The sequence below is a fragment of the Sturnus vulgaris genome, chromosome 25 (genome assembly GCF_052056855.1).
Source record: "Sturnus vulgaris isolate bStuVul1 chromosome 25, bStuVul1.hap1, whole genome shotgun sequence".
Taxonomy (NCBI): Eukaryota; Metazoa; Chordata; class Aves; order Passeriformes; family Sturnidae; genus Sturnus; species Sturnus vulgaris.
The window spans coordinates 664,708-684,591 of NC_142267.1; the positions used below are offsets into that span (position 1 = coordinate 664,708).

The window sequence follows — 19,884 nt, forward strand, 5'->3', positions numbered from 1 at the left end:
AGCTGCGTTGGCAGAATGTGAAGACTCAGCTCTCTGGCAACAGATGGGCTCCAGGCTTCTTCTGACATGATCTGCCACCCAGCATATGTTAGCCAGGCTGAGAAATCAAGGAGGTTCAGACTGAGGCTTTAGCTTTGTTTTAAAAAAGAAAGATGTCTCAGCTCTTGATAGAGCAGCTGCCCTCCAGTCAATGGAATAAATTGGAGTAATTAGGCTAAGGAGAGCTCCAGAGGGGAGCTCGCTGCCTTGGGCCCCAGGGTTCCCCAGGTTCCTGCTCTGCAGAGGGTACAGAGAGTGAAAGTGGCTGCTTTTGAGGATGGAACAGGAAGAACATTTTTCCTTTGGGTACCCAAATGCTCTGGCTTGTACAGACCAGGTTCTGTCACCTCTGAGAGCTGAGTGGCTGCTCCAGGGCAGTGAACAGGTTGGTTTCTCTCTTTGGTTTCTTCCCCATCTCGAGTGTGGTCAGCTCTGGGCTTGCCTCTGGAGGGAGGAGATTTTTCCAGCCCAGATCAATCTTGGTATTTAAGATGCACAGAAAATAAGGAAATACCACATCTCTAGGATCCTGAACATTCTGGACTTTATTTTTATTTCACTGTGGGAGTGAAATGGCTATTAGGTACAAAGCATGAGTAGTCAGATCTAATTATAAGTTGTTTGAATTTTAATTGTCAAAACTCAAGATCATGGTATTGATCATTTTTTCCTTTGTTGAAACATTTTCTAATTGAAATTTGTGATAGTAGACCAAAGAACTTTTCTATTATAGGACAAGTTATGTGCAACTTAATGAAAACTCTCAATTTAGATAGCACTTGGAAATTTTTCCAAATAGAAGTAATCTTTTGCTTTGACAGAAGTCACTACAGTAGAAGGGTTTGTTACTCTGCAGAGCAGACTCAACCATGCACCAAGGTGTGTTTGTGTTTGGACACATTCCTGCAGGATTGCAACAAGGGGTGCTGGGTTAACGGTCGGATTTGATGATATTAAAGATCTTTTACAACCCAAATGATGCAGTGATTGTTTGTACCTGATGCTCTAGCACCAGGTGTTGGCAGTTTGTTCCATCCCAGCTGCAGATGGGTTCGTGCAGCCCATTCCCAGTGTCCCTGTACCCGTCTTTGCCTTTGGCATCAGCGTCGGGCCAGGTAAAACCCAGCGGTTTTGTCTTTTTTTCTGAAAAGGTGTGTGAATATTAGGGTGAAGGCATTCAAATAGCTTTATATGGGGTTCATTATTTCTTAAATAGCTTCATACTGCGTTTAACTCTTTCTAACGGCTTGGGGGGCTCAATCAGCATTTATTGAACCAGCTGTGTGAGGCTTTGGGGCACCAATTTAAATCCTTTTTGTGAGGCTTTAGAGGGGCACCAATTTAAATAATTTGCGTGAGGCTTTGGAGGGGCACCAGATTTCCTCAGCTCTGTGACATGTCGGGGAGGCCGCTTTGCTCCCTGCCCGCTGTAAGAAGCAAAACGAAGCCCAAAGCGCCCGAAGCAGCAGCGGTGGAAGCGCTCCGGGCCCGGCGGGCGGGAGGTGCCCCTGAGGGAGCACCATGGCGGTGCCCGTGAAGGATCGGGGATGCCCGTGAGGGAGCACCATGGCGATGCCCGTGAAGGAGCGGTATGCCCGGGAGGGAGCACCATGGCGGTGCCCGTGAAGGAGCGGTGTGCCCGTGAGGGAGCACCATGGCGGTGCCCGTGAAGGATCCGGGATGCCCGTGAGGGAGCACCATGGCGGTGCCCGTGAAGGAGCGGTGTGCCCGTGAGGGAGCACCATGGCGGTGCCCGTGAAGGAGCGGTGTGCCCGTGAGGGAGCACCATGGCGGTGCCGCAGTGCCCTCAGCGCCGGGGGCGGAGCGCGCCGCAGCCCGCGGGGGTCCTCAATGGGCTCTCCCGGTCTCCCCCGCCCCGCGCCGTTGGTTCGTTCGCTCCCTCCCCCGCCTGGTGCCCGGCGCGAGCCCGGCCGCCATTTTAGGAGCCGCCGGCGGGGCGGGCGGGGGAGGGAGGGGAGGGACGGCGAGCGGAGCGGGGCCGCGCAGCGCTTCTCCTCCCTCCTCCTCTTCCTCCTCCTCCTCCTCCGCGGGGCCGAGCCGAGCCCTCCGCCCGCCGCACAGCGGAGCCCGGACCAGCGGGGGCGCCAGCCGGGGCTGCGCGCTGCCGTCCCCGCTCCGCGCTGCCATGCCGGCCCCCGCCGCCCGCCTGCTGCTCGCCGCGCTGCTCTGCGGAGCGGCGGCGGCCGCTCGAGGTAATGCGGCTGGGGCGGGCGGGGGAGGCTCCGCGGTGCCTTGGCGACGGCGACAGTCCGGCTCGCCTCCCGAGCCGCGCCGCGGGCGGGCGAGGGGACGGTGTCCTTGGCGCCCTGCGCAGGGGAGGCAGCGCGGAGGCGGGCGGACATCGAGGGTCGGGGAAGGGGGGAGGATGGAGCTGGGGCCGGGCCGGCCCCGCCGCGGCCATTGCACCTGCGGAGGGGACGAGGGGATGGCGGCTCTTCCTTCCGGCTCACCTGCGCCCAGCGGCCCCGAGCCCGCCCGGCCCGGCCCGGCCCCGCGGGGATGCGCGGCGGCGGCGCTCGCTGTGTCCGCCCGCCGGTTACATAACGGGGCCCGCGGCGGGCGGGGGGCGGCACTTGTTGCCGGGAGGGTCCCGCGGCAACCCCGGCCGGAGCGGGGCCGGGCAAAGCCGGGGCGGGAGCGGGGGTAAAACCCCCCGGGCAGCCGGGCCTGGCTGGGCTGGCGGGCGAGAGCTCCGTGCGGGGATGAGCCCGAGCAGCGCCCGGGCCAGGGCGGGCGGGTTCGCGATGTGAGCGCGGGCCTGGTGGCTATTGATTGATCCCGAGGAGCAGCAGCATCATACGCATTGCGGGGCTGCTCCCCGGCAGGCTTCAGTGAGAGGCTCGGAGACGCTTCCTCACCTGAAGGTTACCCCTGGCATCGGGAGTGCTGTTTCTGCAAGATTCAGCTGATCGCATGATGAGATTTAAGAGCGTTGAATAGGAGCGTACATTACAAGTGCGGCTGTAAAATGACTTATAAATACGTTGAAGGGAAGTTCTTGATCTAAAAACAGCTCGTTGTGGACACATCTTGCTGCAGTTTCCCTATGTGGGATGAAGAAGCTGATGCTGTAGTGTGTCTAGAAGTCCTCTACCAGCTGTTCTGACAGTGGCCATCATTTACCTCTCTAAGATCCCTCAGATACAATCTGTTCACCAGCGTTCTTGGAATCGTTATAGTATTTACCACACCAGTACACAAGCACAGTGTCTTTGAATTCCGTCATTTGAAATTAGTAATAAAGTTAAAATAAAAAAACGTTTTCCAAGAAAGCTGCTTGGAAGCAAATGACAAATTTAGGCAGCATTACCCAGGACAGTGGTGGTGAGCAGATTTTGTGCAGCTTGTTGGAGGCAGTGCCTGTTTTCAGTCAGATCTACAGAGCTGCTGGACTGCAGGTCCTGGTCTGTTGGACTTCATCACACATAACTGAGTTACAGAGCAAGGGCTGCTTCAGTGTAGTGTGTGCAGTTGCCTTAGTCCTTGCAGTGTTCTGGCTGCTGTGGGTAGGCCTGTTCATAATGTTCTGTGGAGATGCACTCAGTGACAGGTAAGCTCTGGAGGACACCTGGAAAGCTGTAAGGGCTACTCGATTTCATTTCCCTGTTGTTAGGAAATGCATTTGTTTGGAAGCATTTGTGGTGAGCTTTCCTTCTGTGCTGTATTGCCAGTTCCATGTTGTTTTTTTTTTTTTTTTTTGAGTATGGTTGAAGTTGCCAGTTTTGCCATTCGTGTTGTTGGAACAGGAGAGTGAAAAGTGGTTTCTTTTTTGATGATGGAAAGAAAGGGAAATAGCGTTTGGGAGATGTGATCTTGCACAAAAGGCAGGTGTGAGTTATCTGACCTCCCACCTCCCCTGTAGTTATTTTAAGGGGTGCAGAGAGTGATTTTGGGCTCTATAGAGGCATTTTCCTGTCCAGCTGGTGCAAAACTCTTAATCTAATCGAATTTGTTCTGTAATTGATCAAGTTGACCCAGATATTTGCAAGCTGGTTGCAGTGGAAAAGCAGTACCTAGCAGTGCATTGAGGCTGTGTTTGTGGGTGAAGCAGCTGGATGTCTCTGACCTGAGCTGCATGGCAGTGGGATGGAGGAGGCAGCACAGCCCAGGGCTGCTGCTTCCTTGGGTCCTGACCAGGCACAGCCACAGACCTGTTGGGGCTCTTCCAGCTCACTGTCATTTAGGAAGGGTATTGATGGAAGTAATACTATCTTGAAGAAACTTTGCTGATCTGTGATTATTTCAGGAAGTTATGTGGTGTTGTGAATGTCTTAAATCCAAACCACAAACCACTTTGTTACTACCACAGTCTTGCTGCAGATGTTTCTTTGACACAGGAACAGCCTTTTTAATACAGGGCTGGGGATTAGGTTGGTTTCTTTCTCCTTTCTAGAGACAAGGAAATGTAACACTACCCTAAAGCATTGTGTAGAGGTAATTTGGCTATTTATGGGACCTGTTTTTTTTTATTCTCCAAGTATTTACGAAAGTAAGAAACCACCGAGAAGAGAGAATTAACCACTACTAGACCTCTCTGCAATGTATAGTGCTTGGGAAAGCATTATATACAGCCATCTGTTCATCCAAACAATTTAAATCTTTTTCTGTGTGTGTTATTTAAAATAATGCACTGCTGTGGACACTGCAGTGGAGGAGAGATGGTCTGGGCAAGCATGGTTTACACTGTGTTGGGAATACTCCTGGGCTTGGTTGTCTTCTCCCATTTACCAGGCTGCAGGTTGTGCTGTCTGTGCTGAATTAGCAGGAAAATTTGTCAACAGAAACTTCTCTAGATTTAATAAATGTATCTTTGGTCTGAGGTCGTGCTGTTTCTACAGACACAAAATCACCAGTTGCAGATAATTGCAGAGGTTTTTTTAAGGAGAAGGAAGGAAGCTGGGCTCATGGGCTTCAGTGTGTCATGGAAGTTAGAGGGGCTGAAGTTAAAGCCAGGCCAGGCCACAGCTCTGCATTATGTGACCATCCCACAAGTCAGAATTTGGGTGTTCTGGGTAAAGCAGTGTTCCTGCCATGAAGCCAAGAATGTGGTAGCTGAGTGCCTTGTGGCTCTGAAACTGCTCTGCAGAGAGGGAGAAATTTCTATAGTCATAAAATTTTCTGAACAAAAGCACTTTTACAATTTTTCTGAGCCTTATCTCATTGTCTGTATTGGGAGAAGTCTCTCTGGAACGTGGTTTATGGTGTCAAGGGCCCCATATCTTGTAGCATTGTCATTGTTGTCAAAGACACAACCGACACCTCAGCATGGGAGAGTTCAGGGAGGCGGAAGCCTCGGTCTTAAATAAATCTTGTTTTGCACTCCAATTTATTTGTTTTGTACTGATTGACTCACATGGGCTTCTGTAGGGACTAAACCTCCTTAGGAGCCTTTAGAAGGGATTATTGGAAACCTCCGTGCCTTTGGAGGAGTGTCTGTGTGTCCTTTGTTTATAGCATTAGGTCTCATCTCGCTGGCTTTGTAGCTGATTGAAAACAAGTTGCAGCTACTGCTCCCAGTGGGTTTCCCTGTTTTTAAATGGACTCAACAAGTAGAGCCAGGAGTGCCAGCTATACTGGGGTGATGTTTGCTGTATTTTTAAATACTGTTTCCTTTCAGGGAGTGAAATTTGTAAATATGACAACAGTTAAAAGGGAAGGGGTTTCCACTCCTGCACTATAATTAGCAACATTTAAGATAACATTTATTAATTTAGTGTTTGTAGTTAAGGGCTTATGTTTTCTATTTCAGTCTTCTGTTTAGTGTAAAACATTTTAAATTCCACTTGAAATTAAGGCTTTCTTGTCTTAATCCAATTTGAACTGTTTTGTGGGTAGAATCTTTGTTTTTTCTGCCAGGCTTTTATTCAAATTTGGTCAGTTTATCCTCTGTCTAAGGTCTTTGGTGCTCTGAATGTTTCTTCTGTTGCAGCTGTGGATAAAAATTAAAAAAAAAATAATACAATTGCAAATAATAAAAAATAAAATAATAAAATTGTGGATAAAAATTGCAAATTGTTTCTAATCAATCATTTGCATGTCTCTTAGTTTCATCAGGCTTATAGCAAAACTTCCATGTATCTTTGTACAAATAAAATCAGATTTAGGCAACTGGTTCAGTGGAGAACAGGCAACTATGAAAAACAAGTGATTATTTTCTCTAGGCAAAACACAATTTAATAAAACCCTGTTGAATCCCTACAGCTGTTAATTTACATGTGGTGTTTGAAGAATTAGTGATAATTGTACAGGCTGATAGTGTGGGCAGCTGATAGTTTATAAAGATTTATCTCCAGTGGATGGCAGTGGAGCTTCCAGAGCAGCAGTTACAAATACTCCTGAGCCGTGGCAAAGGATGCAGTCAGAGATGTGGAATTGTGGATGAATTTCAGCCTGCAGGCTTTCCTTCAGGCAGCAGCCATAGAGGGGAATGGGGGTGTCCTGTCCAGGGGCATCTCCTGGGAATTCCGGGTGAGTCTCCTGGGTTCACTGCCTCACTCTGGGCTGCTGCCTTCAGCTCCAGCAGTGGAAATGGTGATGGGGGTTTGAGCTGGGCCCTCAAACTGGGGTGAGTTCCACACTGCCAGGGGAGTCAGCATTCCAGCAGAGCTGGTGTTCAGTTTTATCCCCTTGTTTGGACCTGGCTGGAGGACGATGACTTCTGATAAAATTCTAGGTTTGAGAAGACCCAGTTAAATAAACAAATACAATACATCTTTTCATGACCACTGGTTTATGTCAAGTTGCTTATATCCCAAGTTAATCCTGGCTCTTTTCTGCTGCAGGCTGGGCAGGACAGAACACACATTGTAATCAGGCCGTGCTAGGCATTTTCTTATTCAGCTTTGCTTTCAGGGTGGGGAAGGCATATTTCATTGTAGAGCTCAGCACTCCTTGGCTGGACTGTATTTTTCTGTGGTTAGGTACTACACAGACTTGTTCTTTTAATAATATGGCTTGACATTTCATCAGAACAGTACTAAACAATGACTGTTCAAGGTAAGACATGTTGAAGTTTTTATTGTCTCACTGAAAGGCATCCTTGTGATCTCTTGCATCCAGAGGAAGACAATTTAGCAAAAGAGAGACAGTAATCAGTTTTTGTCAGACCTTCAGGACAAGTAGTAAAGGACTCTTTACTAGTTCATCTACTGCAGATAAAGTGCAGTTTATCTGTATTAACAGAGAATTCTCTTTTTGTGAATTTTTCTAGGAATTTTTCATGAAGTCTCAAAGGTACGTTTTCAGAATGTCACTAGATTGAACAAATCACTTTCAAACTCTAGTCCTTGTTACCGAGTTTAATATGTTTAACCAGTTAATTCCTAAGAATTTGTTTTGACATGAATCATCCTTATTCAGTGCTAACAATCTGCAGCATGGCTAGACAGCAGTGTCTATTAGAAGTAGTTCCTAGAAGAAAAGGTGTTCCAGCTGCACTCCTTTCTGGGTGAGATGTGTTTAAATCTGGTCACGTAGGTGCCAGATCCCATTTGAATCAAATAAACTTCTGACCACTTGTAAGAAGATAACAGAGGTCCTCAGAAAGGACTTTGATAAGTACATTTAATTTTAGTATTAGCTTTCAAATTACAGAACTGAATTAATCTGATTGTCTTAATAGCTTTTGATTAAAGTTTTCATCCTAGCCCTGCACCTGGCTGCCCTGCCTACCTGTTCATTTACACTCATTAATTCTTTCGGGCAGCAGAAGGTGGCCACTGGTTATGTGCTGGGTTGTGTCCTGCAGCATCAGCCCTTGCTCTTGGCAGGGCAGCGTCCTTGCTCTGAGGAGCATTCCCTGTGTGCAGAACACTCTGTTCTGGTTCAGGAGGCACTGGGAGGTTTTTTCAAAGCCGGGGTTGGAGGCACACGTGCAGCTCCTCCCCTGTAGCAGCAGTTACTGCGGAAAGCAGAGCTGGGAGGTGCCTGTGCTCACCTGGTGGAACTGTTGTGCCAGGCTGGGCAGCAGGGAGGGCTCTGAGGAGCCTGCGTGCAGGGTGGCACCCGGCAAATGCCTGTGCTCAGCTCCCTTGGCATTCCCTTGTGCCCACTCAAAGGCAGGCAGAAGTCTGCGAGCTGCCTGTGGCAGCACGGCTCCCCCCACTTGACTAGATTAAATTGGGATTTACAGCAGATTCCAGCTGAGGCGCTGACAAATAGTGTGAATATTGTATTTCAAGGAAACCAGCGTAGTTTATCCCAGTTAAATGGCAAGAGATTAACAGCTCAGGACACTTCGTTAGTGTCAAGCTTGGAACAGGCTGCTGTTCTGGTTTGAAATTACCAGTGTGGCTTTGAACAACTTCTGCACATCGCAGGAGTTTTGTGACAATTAAACTACCCCTTCACATTTTTGTCCCTCTTCTCAGTGCAGCATTGAATGCTGTTTAAGCAGCTGAGCTCAGGATAATACTTGATTCAGGTTCAGTTTGATTGAAGGGAAGCAGTGATGTATTGCTCATAAGCTGTACTTCATATTTCAAATGGTAGCTTGAGAATTCCTTGCAGAGTGTGGTTATGCTGAAGTCAGTAGATCACAAATACGGATAACAGGCCTTTCCTGGATATTCAGCAGTAAGTTTGCTGCTATAAAATCCAGTGATGTTTAGCCTTCATACACACAAGGGGATTTAAGCTTTATGTTTTAAAATCTGGTGATGTTTTAGCCTTCCAAAACACAAAGGGGTTTAAGCTTTATGATTTTATTGTCTGCAGCACAATAAAAGGACATGACTTTGCTTTCAACTGAGCCTGTTGTTTGAAGGTTCACTAGACTCTGCAGATGCTCAGCATGCTCAAAATTCTGTTCATATGTGGTTACAGTACTTCAAGGTTTTATAGAACTCCCTACCCAGCAGTAGTGTGATTTAGGAGGTTGCTAAATTAGGAGAAGGTTTCTCAGAACTTTAAAAAAAACTTAAGTATTTTTGTAATCCACATTCAGAAGCATTAGAATGGAGATGGAGGGTTTTTTCTGGCAGAGATCTGTTCTGGTATTTTGTACCACATCCTTGCAAGGATGAAGATGAACAGATGAAAGGACTCAGATTTTCAATTGGGGTCTAACTGTCCCAGATGTACTGACAGAAAAATACCCCTTTGTGACCTCCTTGTGCTCCTGGAGCCAAAGCTGTGTTGGTGAGAGCAGGTTTGAATTGTGAGTGAGAGTTCCATGGGAGCCTCAAACCTGAGCAATGCCTGGCACCTTCCCTGGGATGGATGGACGGATGGATGGATGGATGGATGGATGGAGGGGTGGATGGATGGATGGATGGATGGATGGATGGATGGATGGATGGATGGATGGATGGATGGATGGATGGATGGATGGATGGATGGATGGATGGATGGAGGGGTGGATGGATGGATGGATGTGTGTGTGTGTGAGCAGGACCAGGTTTGTTCTGGGGGGGAGCTGCAGCACGGATCTGCTCGGGGTGCACAGGCAGTGCCTGGCATTCCGTGCCTCTGTGCTGTGCTGCCAGTGAGCTGGCTGAGCCTGCTGAGGCAATAAACAGAGTGCTGCCATGTTAAATAAAGCCACGTGGAGTAGTTAAACAGGGTTTGCATTAAAACAGTTCCTGTGAGCTCCTTCTTGCTGCAGTGTGTGGATGAAGATGATGTATCCTGTCTGCTCTTGCTGCTAACTAGTAGAAGATTGCAAATGAAGGCATATTGAGAGTGTTATGGTTTCCTGTATGAGTTCTCTAGGTTTAATCCTCTATTGAAGTGTCCTTTTATCACTGTTTTTTAATTCCCCTAGGTAAGCATATGGCACATGACAGGAATCCATTTTAGTTTGTTGAAGAGGCAGGATTCAAGAGTCTGGGTTAGCCTTCCATCTCTGCCTGTGACAATCTGCTTATATCATTCTTTAGAGGTGAAATAGCAGCACTCAGCTGTGTGATAGTGTTCAAGCTGTAGGGTAGATTTTGCTGTAATTGCACAGGTGTGCATTTCATACGTTTGAAGTTCTTGATATCCTGCAGCCCAAAACCTGGGTGATGTTGCCTGTGGAATTCTCTTTGGTGTGTTTGTTGTAACCTCTAGCAGAGCATTTCTTATATTTCACTGTGCATAGTTTGCTGGAGATGACTTGGTTTTGTCTGGTAAGGAGCAGTTTTCAGGCCCTGTAGGATGTTTTCCAGTGGGCTCTGAGGCGCTGGATGAATTAAATCTTCAGAGCTGCACTTGAGAAAATTGTACTGTTATGGAAACTCAACCATCCAGGGGCCACTCGGGTAGTCACACTCCACCACCTGAGCTGGGGATCATAACATAGAGCTAAATATTTAATAATTAAGGGACTCTCCTACTGGATTGTCCCAGAGTAGGTGACAATCTGCTAAATAATGTGATTTGATCTTGCATCTTTAGTGATGTACTAGAAAAAGCTCTTTTTGAGGCTGACAAGGAAAGATGCTGTATTTCTGTGCAGAGGTGAAGGATACTCTAGTGTGAGATTTTTTTAGTGGAGTTTCTCAGTCTCCTAACTACTCAAGAAATGAAGTTTGATCTTTTTTCCACCTGTTTTTTTAATGATAGTGAAACCCTTTATACAGGCCCAGGAGCTGACGAGAGAACAGGTGTTCCTGCTCTGAAGAACAGTCCAGCTGCTGTGTCCCAGGTGTTCCGTGCTGGGGAAGCACAGTGTAAACAAACCTGGTGTTTCCTTGGCCTCACATCCCTGCTGTGCTGCTCACTGAGGCTTTGCTGGTGCCACGCTTGGCACTGATGGCAGCAGCTCCCCATCACTGGTAGCAGGATTTTGAATTGCACTTCAGGGGCATCTTAAATCCCAGCATAGTTAGAAACTAATTTAAATTCTCAGAGTTACTTTTGGAAAGCCTACGGGGACACTCGGCTCTTCTGAACATACTTAGCCAGGATTTTGTCTCGAATCTTTTAGTTTATTAAAACCTTGATTCAGAATTCTAAAAGAGGAAAATACTGAGATTAGGATTGTAAAGCATTTTTGAAAGATGCTGTCCATTTCAAATGTTTTGACTTAGTACTTTGTTTTCCTTTCAGTTAACAAGCATAAGCCATGGATTGAAACAACCTACCATGGCATAGTTACAGAAAATGACAACACGGTGCTCTTGGACCCCCCTTTGATAGCCCTGGACAAAGATGCACCTCTGCGTTTTGCAGGTAAAGAATTCAGCTGCATTTTGATTGAAGATGTGGAAATGCTTTCTTGGGGGCAAATGCTCTGTGTTAGTGTGTTTTCCCTAACAGTAGCATAACATTTCAGAGCTTTTAGATCCTAGGAAATGTGTGTGCATGGACCAGTGTTTTATTCCAGGTTTGCAGCTGTATCCAAACCAGAAAGTACTTTGCTTCTTTCATTTCATGTATACGTGGTGATTTTTTCTGGTGTTTTATTTTTGTTTTCATAGTGTCTATCCTTTCCTCAGTCCTCTAGATTCCACATTTCACAGCAGTCAGCGTGGGAGTTCTGAAACAATGATTTCCTTACCATTCTGAAGAGAGTTTTGGTTTCCTTAGCATTTTTAATTTGTGTCTTAATAGAGGGAAAATACTAATTAGTAGAATTAGGATTGCGTGTCTATGGTAGATTTGCTTAACAGTCTAGGGTGTTTTGAAAACTGAACGATTTCCTCTGGCTGAAGAAAAAGCTTTTCCTCCTCTAGCAAAGAATAATAGAGAATGATACACAAGATATGTGCCAAGTGTGGGCTGATTCTTCACTTTGAACATAGGACTGACAATTTTCTTATTAACTTATGCAGTAGATTTTTTCTAAAAACTTTTGTTAAGGAATACTATATTCATTAATTGGATACAGTATTTTGGAAAGTCCTTTGAATTTGACAGTGTTAGATGTGTTTGAAGAATACCATTGGGCACTTGCAGGTATTTAAATTACTTGTAGTGGATAACACCAGCTTAAATTGGATATTTGCAGAAGCTTATTGGTAAAGCAGAATTTGAGAGTTAAGGATCCTAGTGAAATACCTAAAGGATGTGACATGAGCCATTTTTGGGAGCATTGCTCAGCCTGGCTTCATGCAGGAGGAGAAGGAGAGTGATTAAATGAAATGAAGAGCATTTGGAATGTTCAGCAGCTGACTGCAGTGAGTGCTGCAGCTTTATGGCAGTTTGGTCACAATTTTCTTGAGGTACTGCTTAAAGTAACAGTTTTGTTGTATTATCATAAGCCTGTAATTATCCCCAATGAAGGTGAAGATAATGGTAAATTTGCTGTTCAGAAGCTGGGATAATGCAGAGTCTCTGAAATTCAGACTTCCTCATGCTGGGTACATATGGCAGAGGCTCTTCTGCTGTGTTAACTGGAAACGAAACTGCTGTCTGTGTACAGAAAACTTCATTGCCAAACGAAGAAACTTGTGTTGGGATACACAAAATCTCTTAATTAAAAAGAGGAATGGGAAGCCTGACCTGTGTTCTCAGGGATGAGGAGAACATGAAATCACCTCTTGCAGTTTTTAAGTGCTTTAAATGTAGGTGCTGGTGTCCAGCACCTCTCAGTTCAGTGCTGTGCTTCCACAGCAAACAAAGCTCTGCTTGGGATTCAATGGCTGCTTCAGCCTTTGCTGCTGGATTTCTGCTTCAAAATCAAATTTATTCATGCTTCAAAGGGCTGTATATTTTAATTAATTGTGCCCTCTAGCTGAGCTGTGAAACTTCTGAACTATCTGCAGGTTTAAAATACTTTAAGTAGAGCTTTTTTGCTTTATTTCAATTTTGAGCGTGTCAAAACATCTCAAAACGAGTTCATTTGGATGCTTTGTAGTAAAAGGAACATTTTATTGCTTTGCTCACTCTGCTGTGGTAGGATCCTAAAATTCAGGTGTGCAAAACCAAGTTATGGCTATATAGATGTTTATTTCTTGAGTTATTTGTATGGTTTTCAATCTGAAATGACACACTTTTGCAGACAGGATCAATGTAGTCATGCCAGCTTGCCTTAAGCTGCCTGGCAAGTGGGGGCAGGATGGAATCAGTCTTCTGCTGGAGAGGACAGTGCCCATCCCTGTTCCTCAGTGAATATTTTCTACATTACAAATTGAGTCATGTTGGAATTTGATCCTAAGTGATTTTGCTGAAAAATTTTTTATTGTATGTTTATTGTTTGTGCCCAAATTCAGTCGGATGGCTGAAGCTCTCAAGCAGGGATTTTCCCTTTGCTGTGCAAAGAGGAGCTGAATTTCTATCAGATCTGAAGCAGACACTGTTATATCTGGGTGTGTTCTGCCACGAGAGTGCAGTGGAGGCTCTCCCAGCCAGATGTTTGAAATGTTTCCCTTGGTTTTTTGATGTGTTTGTCACAGGGCTTCAGTCCCTCTTCCCCCTCCCCAAGAGAAAACCACTTCCAGCCACACTCCTTTGTTTTCCTCTTGCTGCTCTGGGATGCAAGGAGTGTTTTGTGGGGGTTAGGAATTTTTAATTTAAAGCATGAATACGTGTAGAGCTTTGAAAAGGATCTTGCAGAATCTCTATTGATTCTTTTTAAGAACCCCAGACCCCAAAATCCGTGCAGCCCTTGGGTCCCTCCGCTGGGGGCAGCTTCCCCTGCTGGGCTGGGCAGGGCAGGGCTCAGCTGGGAGGGGGATTTGAGAAAAGAACTGTCCTGTAGAGGAGGTGACACTGGGAGCAAACAGGTTTTGCTCTTGTCCCATCTGTGCCTCACTTGGTAGCAAACCTAGAAAGAAGTTTTGTTGCAGTAGTGTTTTCAGCCATTCCTGTCTCAAATTTGATGCTATACTGCTAGGAAAATATATAGCTCCCCCTCCACATAACTTAAATTAAAACTTGTGTGCATCAGGATTACAATTTAATGGGTATATTTTTTTATTCACAAATTATGGCAATACTTTATATAGAATAATGTAAATAAATTCAGATAAATTCTGCTTTATGGGCAATTATTCATCAACATGCAATTTTGAAAATGTCTTGTTTATCAGTTGGTATTATTAAAAAAAGAAAAGGAGAAACAAAGCCTCGATTGTGTGAAATATTTCAAAATTCTGCAAATGAAAACCTGGAGTTAAAAGATTAAATCATATTTAACATAACTAAAACTCTAAAATTGTAACAGTTACAGCAAATCACCACTGGAATTTTAAAATGCAGTTTTTCCAAAGCTTTTCTGTGTAATGTGTGCATCTTTGCCTTTTCCTTATTTGCTCCCATTCAACCTTTCCTGTTACTGACTTGGGTTTGTCTTTTTTCCCTTTAGAGAGTTTTGAGGTGACAGTCACCAAAGAAGGTGATAAAGGGTTCTTTCTATCCCTTTTATGAATATTAACCTACTAACTTTGGTTATGAAATGGGGAATCAGCACTGAAACAGAAGATCCTGTCATGCTCTTTTGTCCCATTTATTCTCCCAGTTGTTTTCTATTTTAAAATATATTGATAAAAAGTGTTATGTAACCAAACCCTTGGTTAGAAATATCTGTAAATCAGACATCCATTTGAACCATTTGGGGTTATTTTACATTGTGTGGACACTGAGGAAGTTGTTGGGGAAAATCAGCATTTTCTGCTATTTTTGGTTGTAGATCACTTCTTTGGGACAGCTGAAGTTTGCCACATGCTTTGTGCAGTAATGTTGAGGTGCTGAGACGTTACAGCACCTTCCCTGCAGAGCACACCCTTCAGGGCTGACTTCAGTGGTTTAAAATGTGAATCAACCCCTTTTTTTGAATACCTCTAGACATGTTTTCATGAGGAGTGTGTTGTTGATACCAAGAAACCACTGCAACTGTAATAGCAAAGCAGTGGGGTTTGTTGGAGTAAGAAAACCCCCAGCAGAATGTAACAAGTTGCAGAGGTGCAATGGCAGTGTAGGTGGTCAGACACTTTATGGAGGGGCTTTTGTTTTGTGCCAGCTGGAGTCTGGGAGTGCAGCCTTGGGCTCAGATGGGTTTAAAAATGATGTGCTGGGGACTTCTCTTCCAAGCTTGCAGGGTGAAGAGTTTGAATAGAAGGAAAGTCTTCTAAATGATTCCCTGGGAGCTTCCCTCACTAACATTTGGCCCGTGTTATAGATAGCTGTTGAAATGGATGCCTGAGAAGTTGGTATTTCTACCTTTCTCATTCAGTAGTTTATTTTGATTCCCTGATTTTAGCCAGGTACATTGCACAGGAAGACTTTGTCCTTTGATCTGTTGACAGAATTTCTGTAATTCTGGTGCTGAACCTGTACTCGAAGCCTTTTCATCCCTTGACTTGTAACTGTGCATTTTAACCTCTTGCTGTGGTCAAAGTAAACCAGCTGCCCAGCTATTGCCAGTAGCTTGGCATAGAAGATATTACCAGTGGCCGTGGCTGTATGCTCACATAAGATCTACTCTTGCCCTAGAGCTGTCTCAAGTACTCCTGTGAAATGCCTGTCTACATTTCTCTTTTTCTCTTTTGTACTCCTGCATGAATGGATGCAAAATAAACAAGTTGCTTGGAAGGCAGACGTTTGCTTCTTTTTACTAAAGTTCCCAGAATTCACCCATTTTAAAGCACAGTGCTCTTGCTTTGTCCACAGACCCTCACAAACCCTTGGCTGCAAAATATTTGGTCATTTATTTTAAAAACATATTATCATGTTGACCACTTCTAACCTGTCTTTACTTTAACTCTGTAGGTGAGATTTGTGGATTTAAAATCCACGGGCAGAATGTTCCCTTTGAAGCAGTGGTAGTGGATAAATCCACTGGTGAGGGAATAATTCGCTCTAAGGAGAAGCTGGACTGTGAGCTGCAGAAGGATTACACCTTCACCATCCAGGCCTACGACTGTGGCAAGGGACCAGATGGAGCAAATGCCAAAAAATCCCACAAGTAAGTCAGCCTGGGGTGGGCTGAGGGGAAGTTTGGCTCTGAGGGGTCTGCCTGTGGTGGTTTATGGTCTGTGTGTGAATGTGAACCAAGTGTTCACACTGGGTCATCTGGGCCAACCCCCCTTACTATTAATTTTAATTAATAATAGTAATTAAAAGAGCAGCCAAATGGACATGAGCTGCTTGGACATCCCTTCATTTGTATTTTAGGTGGTACTGCTTTACCCCTTGATGTCTCTGAATTTACAGTAGTAAACCAGGTGGGGATAGAAGCAGGGAAACTGCTGATACTCTTGAAATGGTGGAGTTTGCATGGGATACCAGACTTGGATATTGTTTTGGAATTCAGTTCCTAAATGCAAAAAACTGGTTCAAGAAGTCAGTCTATCTCAAGCTTAACAAAATGCCAAAGCATTCATGTTTCTATCATTTCCAGACAGCCTCACCAGATCAATAGCATGGAGCCTACATTAAAGAATAGGAACAAAGCAGTCTTTAGCTCATCTTTATCTAAGGAAAAACCACAATATAAAATAGTCTCTAGAAAACCCACTTGAGAATAACTGTTTGACACTCTGGTGTAAACATCTGCAGAGCATGTGGGAGATGAGCAGTTGTGGGAAGTGGAGAGAGGGGCACAAATAAGATGAGGACTAGAGTAGCCGAGGTCAGCTGGGTGAGAAACAAAGCCTGGCTACTTCTGTTCCTCGAGCAGGGTGTGAGTTTTGTTGGGAGCACATGGCACAGGGGCAGTGCAGAGACTGGCATGGCTGTGGGGCCCAGGGGCAGCTGCTGTGGCCAGAGCTGTGGGAGCCCCGTGTGTGTCACTGCAGGGCCACAGTCCACATCCAGGTGAACGACGTGAACGAGTACGCCCCCGTGTTCAAGGACAAGTCCTACAAGGCCACGGTCATGGAGGGCAGGAGGTATGACAACATCCTCAAGGTGGAGGCTGTGGATGCAGACTGCTCCCCCCAGTTCAGCCAGATCTGCAGCTACGAGATTGTCACTCCAGATGTGCCCTTTGCCATCGACAAGGACGGTGAGACGGGGCTGGGGCTGGGACTCACTGTCACTGTCACCCTGCTCAGCAGGCTCTGGGCCCCACGTCTGGCACTGGAGAGTCAAACCTGCAGGGTGATTCACTTGCAGAGTTTATTCCTGTCTCTATGAAGGACATAGGTGGCACCTGGATGCATTTTGTGCAGCAATGACCCTGAAGAATTGTATTGATGTCTGACAATTGCATTTTTTCTGTGTCAGGTTATATAAAAAACACAGAAAAGCTAAGCTATGGTAAAGAACACCAGTATAAACTGACGGTAACAGCCTATGACTGTGGGAAGAAGAGAGCTGCTGAGGATGTGCTGGTTAAAATTAGCATTAAGCCTACGTGCAAGCCTGGCTGGCAAGGTTAGTTTGCTCTCTTTCCTCTTTTCTTTTAGCATTTGCTGGTGCTTTCATTTAAACACGAGAGATATTTAATATTGTTTCTTTGGATAAATATTCAGGTTGGAGCAAAAGAATAGAATATGAGCCTGGCACTGGTTCTTTGGCCCTGTTCCCTGGGATGCATTTGGAGACGTGTGATGAGCCAATAACCTCAGTTGAAGCAACGGTGGAACTGGAAACCAATCATATTGGAAAAGGCTGTGATAGAGACACCTACTCTGAGAAATCCATCCACAGGCTCTGTGGTGAGAGAAGGCTTTTGTTAAAGTGGTCTCTCGTTCTTACTTTTGCTTTGAATTTTATGTTAGACCAGAAATCAATGAGTAGCTCTGGTCTTCATTTGCACATAGTTTCCTTCAACTCATTTCCTCACTGGCAGCAAAAGGCATGAAATTGCCTGAAGGTGACTTCCACAATAATTCTCAAATGTGGTAAAACATCTCTTTCTTCTGCCTCTCTGCTGTCTCACGTAGACTAATAATGTCCCTTGCATGAGATTCATGTTCAAGAGCTGAAAGAATTTGGTCTCTCGGTTTTTCTGAGCATGATGGATGTAATGGCTGCAATCTGAGAAATACATGATGAAGAACTAGAGAAAACCAAGAAAGGATGGTTTGGAGAAAAAACAGTTAACTTGGATCAGTTAAATTTGTACTGTGCTTGCCCTAGGAATAAAGGCCCTTGTCGTCCACTTATGCTGCAGTTAAGGGTCTAATAAAAAATCAGTGAGTCCTTCGTAGCCATATGGAAGAATTGAGATTACAGGATAAATTATCACTCACGATTTATGTCTTCAACCTCAGTCTAAAGTAATTGAAAGTCTGAATAGCTTGTAACCCCAGAGACCCAGACAATTGCTGATCTCTTCCCTGATTGAGGTCAGTGTGACGTTTGAGGTACCTGCTGCTCTCTGTGCTGGGAGCAGGGAGGGTGACTGTGCACTGCCTTCAGCTAAGTACAGATTCTGGAGAAAGGCTTTGTGCTCATGGGGCTGAGGGACAAATGGCATTAATGAAAAGCTTCCTGAGATGGAGGCAAAATAAGATTCTACAGCTGTGGAGATTGAAACTGTTTTGCTTATTATGAGATTAGTTGTCTACCCAGAAGTCAAATTTGTGGAAGTTACCACGGTATTAGATGCCTGTAATTAGTGCCACATTATTTAAAAGGAATGATGGCAGTGCATAATCCTGACAGTGGGTGCTGAGAAATTACTGCTGAGATAAACAGTTGAATTTAAAGCCAGCAGTGGTCTGTCAAATGTCTGTTTTCATGTGAGCATTTGTGTTGTAGGTGCTGCTGCTGGCACAGCTGAGCTGCTCCCCCCTCCAAGCAGTGCTGCAAACTGGACTGTGGGGCTGCCCACGGATAATGGCCACGACAGTGACCAGGTCTTCGAGTTCAATGGCACCCAGGCTGTGAGGGTTCCCGATGGTGTTGTCACAGTCAACCTGCAAGAGCCCTTCATGATTTCTGTGTGGATGAGGCACGGGCCTGGAACCAAAGAGAAAGAGACAATTCTGTGCAATTCAGACAAGACAGGTTTGTCAATACTTCAGTTATAAACAGTCTCTTTGGTTGGTTGGGTTTTTATGTGCTCTGGCAGCACATGTGACAGCGTTTTTTCTACCTTAAGGTTTTCTTGGAATTGAAATGAAGTTGACATTAAAAATCACTGCTGTGCATATGTTTAGGCTCAGCCTGAGATTACATAGCTTCAGCTTGGGCAGACTCGTTTTTCTAATTCTATTTCAGTTTACATTATGCACTTCTTTTGCTGTGGTAGATCACTTGTTCTGGCACTGCAGCCTCCAGTTTGCATCTCCAAAGATAGCCTTGTTCTTGATGCTGCCTGAAAACATTACAACACACATATCAGGTCTAGTGACAGCATTTGCTGTCTATCTTTTTTTTTTTACTTAGGAGGATATAATTTCTTTCTCCAGAGATGAAGTTTGTTTTTTTTTTATTATTCTGTGCATAATTTCACTCTCTGCTTGTGACACAGAAACAATAACTTGGAAAATGCCACTAATAAGAAGGAAATGTGATAACCCTGTTTCCATAATTGCCAATTGTAACAAAAAAAGCTCTTCTGTTTGCAAATAGAGCTCTTTTTGTCCTGCTGACAGATTTATCTCTGGCTCTCCAGTGCTGTGCCTTGGTTTAGGCTGGGTTTGGATAGAGACTTGTCTGTCTGTCCTGAGCCTCATGGGTTCTTCAAGAGTGTTTGCCCTCACTACTGTGCAGATGTTTTACATTCCTCTTGCCACGCCTGATTTACTTCTGCATTGATTACTGCCTATCAGTACTTGGATATTTAGGTGTGGAATTGCAGAGCAGCTGACGTTTGTTGGTGAGGGTTTGCAGGGAATAACTGTGTCCATCCAAACACAGACATGAACCGGCACCACTACAGCCTGTACGTGCACAACTGCCGCCTGGTGTTCCTGCTGCGCCAGGAGCCCTCCCCGGGGAAGAGCTTCCAGCCTGCTGAGTTCCACTGGAAACTCAACCAGGTGAGCCTGCAGTGCCACAGGGAAA

The 19,884-nt window shown here is 45.3% G+C and overlaps 1 protein-coding gene across 4 annotated transcripts in view; it reads left to right on the forward strand.

Moving 5' to 3' along the window:
- The first annotated feature begins 2,120 nt into the window (after window positions 1–2,120).
- The window catches only part of CLSTN1 (calsyntenin 1), a 28,639-nt gene continuing 10,875 nt past the window's right edge, over window positions 2,121–19,884 (forward strand). Inside the window, exons 1-9 of one of the 4 annotated variants that reach the window (XM_014885777.2) lie at window positions 2,121–2,252; window positions 11,092–11,214; window positions 14,291–14,320; window positions 15,694–15,889; window positions 16,722–16,930; window positions 17,152–17,301; window positions 17,400–17,585; window positions 18,634–18,882; window positions 19,738–19,859. In XM_014885777.2, coding sequence (XP_014741263.1) covers window positions 2,186–2,252; window positions 11,092–11,214; window positions 14,291–14,320; window positions 15,694–15,889; window positions 16,722–16,930; window positions 17,152–17,301; window positions 17,400–17,585; window positions 18,634–18,882; window positions 19,738–19,859 — 1,332 coding nt within the window. In that variant the 5' untranslated portion in view covers window positions 2,121–2,185. The remainder of the gene's footprint in view (window positions 2,253–11,091; window positions 11,215–14,290; window positions 14,321–15,693; window positions 15,890–16,721; window positions 16,931–17,151; window positions 17,302–17,399; window positions 17,586–18,633; window positions 18,883–19,737; window positions 19,860–19,884) is intronic. The other 3 variants (XM_014885775.2, XM_014885776.2, XM_014885778.2) reach the window with 3 other exon arrangements.